Consider the following 5,630-nt stretch of genomic DNA (forward strand, 5'->3'; position numbering starts at 1 on the left):
GGCATACTTTACTTGTGTGTCTGTCTGGCTCCTCTCAGAGGGCTCTGCCTGGGCTCTGTCTGGGCTCTATGCGGCCACGCTATCATTCAGACGTGCACTAACCGTATTGATGCGCCTCATTTTGTGCACACATTTATCAAATGAGCATTCACTCCATTGATTTTTTTTTTGCTATGATATGTATTATTTACGGTTCATCAATCGGTGGATAAACTGGTCTGCCGGCGTGACAATGTCATCATGGATCATGTGCCACACACATTTATCTCATGTTACAGTGTCATTGTTTTAGCACACTTTGATCCACTGAGACTGATACAGCTTCTGAGGGTTGCTCTTGTATCCCGGTGTTCAGGAATCAGGGCAGGCCATCCCTGCGGTGGTGGAGAGCTGCGTGAGATACATCAACCTGTACGGTAGGCTACTGCTGAGTTCACATCTCACACGCTGACTTCATTCATCTGCTGCCCCTTGTCTCCTCCTTGCTGTTCTCGCTGTTGTTTTCGCAGTTTGGTGCATTCCACTTTGATGTGTGTGTGTGTGTGTGTGTGTGTGTGTGTGTGTGCACATGTGCGTGCATGCAATGATTGTGTGTGTGGATGTGTGTGTGTGTGTGTGGACGTAGATTGTGCTCGTGCATGCATGTGCGGATGTTGCGTGTGTGCACATATGAATGCAGTATGCGGGTGCATGTGGGAATGCAGTATGTGCGTGCATGTGTGGAAGGACGACGTGCGTGTGCATGCATGTGTGGATGCAGTATGTGCGTGTGTCGTGCGCGCATGTGTGGATGTAGCGTGTGTGTGTGTGCACGTGCGCATGGGGGAATGCAGTATGTGCGTGCGTGTGCGGATGTATTATGTGCGTGTGCGTGCGCGTATAGATATAGCGTGTGTGCAGTACGTGCGTGTTAGCCCCTGTGCGTGTGTGTGTGTGTGTCTCTCTCCGTGTTACATGCCCTGCCTCTCCTCTGCAGGTCTGCAGCAGCAGGGAATCTTCCGTGTTCCAGGATCCCACGTCGAAGTCAATGACATTAAAAATTCATTTGAGCGAGGTCAGTCCCTGAGCACCGGGCCCACCTCCCCTTGATCTCCTCTACACCGCATTGTGTCCACAACAACACAAGCCTCCTGGAGAAATACACTGCCGTCACGTGACCTCAGTAATGGACCCGAATGTGATTTACGCTAAATGTGCAGCTCATCGTATCGTACTCTCCGATGAATAGTGAGCATATAAACGGCGAACAGTGTCTATGTTTTTCTGTTTAAAGTTGTTATTCTTTTGGTGACATTTAGTAATTGACAACACGTGTCACCTCTATTCTAATTGGGTCCCGAGAGCCACGCCCCCCCTCCTATCTCCCTCCTGCAGATGCTGCTAAGCTCCCCAAAGCTCCACAATAGGATCCAAACTGTTGTCCTCACATTAAACATTATTTCTGTGGAGCTACTGTGGTTACCGCAGCAACAGCGTTGGAGCCGTGCAAATCAACAAACGCTTCACACATTCGACTTCTCTATTTTTATGCTGACTCTGATCAAAATAGGATCATGTAAAATGATTTCGGCAAACAATCGGCAAACATGCTTGTGAGTAATGGGCCAAGGTTCAAGTTTTTCGGCAATTCAACTGTTGTGCACTCAGCGTGTAGATCACCAGCTCCTTCAAAGGCCTGCACACCGCCGTACTGCAGGTGCAGGTGCAGGTGCAGGTGCAGGTGTACGTGTTGGTGCAGGTGTACGTGTTGGTGCAGGTGCAGGTGTACGTGTTGGTGCAGGTGCAGGTGTACGTGTTGGTGCAGGTGCAGGTGCAGGTGCAGGTTGGCAGCCCTGTGCGCCACTGACCTTGTGGGCCGCTTTCAGGAGAGGACCCCCTGGTGGACGACCAGAGCGACCACGACATCAACTCGGTGGCCGGGGTCCTGAAGCTGTACTTCAGGGGTCTGGAGAACCCCCTGTTCCCCAAGGAGCTGTTCCTCGAGTTCATCTCCACCACCAGTGAGTGAAGCGGAACACAGCTCTGTGGTCTGACCCGCCGCGCCGGGATCATTCCCTCGTCCATCCTTCCTACATTTACATTTGCATTTACATTTACAGACTATGTTCAGCCATTTATATTCATTTTATACTTTATCCAAAGTGACTTACAGTGATTTATTAAGATGCATTCAATTCTCTCTCTCTCTCTCTCTCTCTCTCTCGCTCTCTCTCTCTCTCCCCCTCTCTCTCTCTCTCTCTCTTTCTGTCATTCCCTATGTCTCTCTCTCGCTCAGAGCTGGAGTCGGGTGCGGAGCGAGCGCGCCACCTTCAGAAGCTGGTGGTGACCCTCTCGCGTCCCGCCATCATCGTGATGAGATACCTGTTTGCGTTCCTCAACCAGTGAGCTCGCTCTCTCTTTTTCACTGTCACCTTGAAACCCCTCTCGGGGTGGAACAGTAACACCTCATGGAAGCGCTCTCCAGCACTAAGCCACCCGGGGCCTTGATCTACTAGTGATTTGAGAACAGCTAGGGGCGTTGCTAGGGGCGTCGTCAAGCACCGACACGACGCGAGCTACTCCCCGGCCTCAATCGGCGCATTGCTTTTATGAAACGGTGACTGCAGACTACCTAGTGAGATACAACAACACGACCACATAAAATGTGTTCGTATATTTAAAAAAATATTCTTCCAGCAAGCGATATATAGTTCCTCAAGACAAGCAAAAAAAAATGGTTGCTAAGCAACACAGGCCAGCATACTATTGAGAGCGGTGCCGCATTTATACTCAAAATGAGTTGTTATGTGGTCGCAGGTGTGGTCACTAGTGCTGCTGGTAACTCTTTACACTAAGGGTATAGGAATGAACTTATAGTATTCATGTAAGCCCTAACTCTGGCCCTCAGCCTAACCCCTTTGCTAATGTTATTTCTTCTATTAATGATGCTTATTAATGCATTAATAGAATAGAATAATCTAATATAGTTCTCTTCATTGTCATTGCACATAGTACAGCGAAATTGAAATGTCATCCAGACGGTGTGATTCACAACAGCAACATTTTGAGTATATAATAACTCATTAACTCATGTTGATTAAAGGTTTATGGCTTCTGGTACCCTGATATAAAGTACAAAAAAGTAGCTGTGTGCACATCCCACCTTCTGGCCAGGTGCAGGACAAATAAAGTAATATAGATATTAATTTAATAAAAAATGAAAGTGAATTTTTTATTAAATTGGGTCGAAACGTTGTGAATTGTTGATGATTAAATGAATATGGGTGCTTAAGCAGTGCTGCGGACATGACATTTCTTCCCCCCTGATATAAAGTGTCATGCTTCCCCCCCCCCGCCCCCAGTCTGTCCCAGTACAGCGACGAGAACATGATGGACCCTTACAACATCGCCATCTGCTTCGGGCCCACCCTGATGCCCATCCCCGACGACCAGGACCCGGTGGGCTGCCAGGCGCACGTCAACGAGGTCATCAAGACCATCCTCATCCACCACGAGGCCATCTTCCCCGGGCACCAGGAGCTGGAGGGGCCCGTCTACGAGAAGTGCATGGCCGAGGGGGAGGAGTACTGGTGGGTGGCTGTGGTCCTGGGTGGTCAGGGGGTGGAGGAGTACTGGTGGGTGGCTGTGGTCCTGGTGGTCAGGGGAGGAGGAGTGCTGGTGGGGGGCTGTGGGAGGGGGAGGAGTGCTGGTGGGTGGCTGTGGTCCTGGTGGTCAGGGGAGGAGGAGTGCTGGTGGGGGGCTGTGGGAGGGGGAGGAGTGCTGGTGGGGGGCTGTGGGAGGGGGAGGAGTGCTGGTGGGGGGCTGTGGGAGGGGGAGGAGTGCTGGTGAGGGGCTGTGGTCCTGGGTCAGGGCTGTGCAATGAATCTGATTTTGATTTTGTTTTATTATTATTATTTAATTTTTTATATATTTGGTTTTATCATGAAATGTTTTATAGAAATTGCAAAAATGAACAGCTGGATACAAGTACTCAGTTGCTCAAGTGTTTTTTTTGGGAGAGAAATGCTGAATAAATGCATCATGTTTTCCAACTCAAAAATATTAGGTTTGAATTGAATAATCGTGATCCTAACCCTAATTTCAATATTGAAAAATAATATGAAAAATGAAAAATAATATAAAAAAATTTCCATAATGGAGCAGCCCTAGCGCGGGTGAGCCATGCCACATGACCACGTCTAGTCAGGAGGCCGCCGCTCTAGAGTCATTCAGTCGAGGCTTTTAGCCGCAGTGTGCTGCTCATTAATGACCAGACCTATTTGGGCCTGTCTCGCCGAACAACCAAGTGACCCCCGACTCTGGATCAATAAGGTGTTTACTTATCTTATCTCATCTTATGTCTTAAAGGAGCAGGGAAGGGTAAGGGCGTCTCGATCAGGGATTGCCCCTAGGTAGACAGTGTGACATTTGGGGTCAGCCCATCTATCGCGTCTTCTCTCTCTCTCTCTCTCTCTCTCTCTCTCTCTCTCTCTCTCTCTCTCTCTCTCTCTCTCTCTCCCTCTCCCTCTCCTCTCTCTCTCTCTCTCTCTCTCTCTCTCTCTCTCTCTCCCTCTCTCTCTCTCTCTCTCTCTCTCTCTCTCTCTCCCTCTCCCTCTCTCTCTCTCTCTCTCTCTCCCTCTCCCTCTCCTCTCCCTCTCTCTCTCTCTCCCTCTCTCTCTCTCTCTCTCCCCTCTAAAAGCGTTATTCAAACCCGTCTCCTGTGTGTTTTGTGTGTGTTCCAGCGAGAGCCCTCACAGTGAGCCGGGCGCGTTGGACGAGGTGGACAACGGCACGGGGCCCAACAGCAGTGATGAAGGTGAGGAGGCGACCCTCTGAACAAGCGCTGGGTTGAGGTTGCATTAAACAAGAGTTACAAGACACAGATGTAAACCTGTAGGTCTTCAAAGCAGGAAGGGGAAGATGCACAGGTTGTGAAGGGATAGGGGGTAGAGAGGCGTGCAGTACATGCAATACTATGTATTGTCTGTCCATATGAGGGCGTCACTGAAGAATGAATTCTGCTGCTGGGTGCCTCTTTGAGTCTTGGTGTCTTAGGTCAACATAAACATGGCCCGAGGCCTCCCCTTCTGGAACAGGTCCTCCCTAGCTAGGACACTGCTATGAGGGGTGAACTAGGGTCATCCCGTAGGAACCAGACCCTTGAGTCAGTTCATCGCCAGTTAATTGGTATGCAAATACTAATATTAGCGTTGTGTACGTTCCCAACTGACATGCACCACACATAGAACCGAAACTGCAAATTGACTGATAGGACGGTTTAAGTCCTAAATCATCGCGTCCACACTGAACCGATCTCAAATCTGGGCAACACACATAACGATAAGGGTACACGATTGAACCATTCATTACCGTTAGTTAACGCGGTACTAAGCATTAATCGTGCAGCGTTAGCATAGGGCGCTAGGGGCGTAGGAGTGTAACCCTGCGCTCGTCCTTTCGCAGAGCTGGAGCAGAGCGAGGCCATCGCCAAGTTTGACTACGTGGGCCGCAGTCCCCGCGAGCTGTCCTTCAAGAAGGGCGCGTCCCTCCTGCTGTACCACCGGGCGTCCCAGGACTGGTGGGAGGGCCGGCACAACGGGGTGGACGGCCTCATCCCACACCAGTACATCGTGGTGCAGGACATGTAGGCG

General features: G+C 50.1%; 1 protein-coding gene across 1 annotated transcript; it reads left to right on the forward strand.

Annotated features, from left to right (window-relative positions):
- Positions 1 to 355: 355 nt before the first annotated feature.
- LOC311370903 (SLIT-ROBO Rho GTPase-activating protein 3-like) lies at positions 356 to 5,627 on the forward strand (the record flags this gene model as incomplete). Its single annotated transcript, XM_084489195.1, has 7 exons — positions 356 to 416; positions 977 to 1,054; positions 1,866 to 2,000; positions 2,276 to 2,381; positions 3,342 to 3,569; positions 4,722 to 4,795; positions 5,443 to 5,627. Coding segments are annotated over 7 exons (867 nt in total), but the record flags the coding sequence as incomplete, so codon positions are not given.
- Positions 5,628 to 5,630: the final 3 nt, after the last annotated feature.

This window comes from Micromesistius poutassou (genome assembly GCF_964030765.1).
Source record: "Micromesistius poutassou genome assembly, contig: SCAFFOLD_6939, whole genome shotgun sequence".
Classification (NCBI taxonomy): domain Eukaryota; kingdom Metazoa; phylum Chordata; class Actinopteri; order Gadiformes; family Gadidae; genus Micromesistius; species Micromesistius poutassou.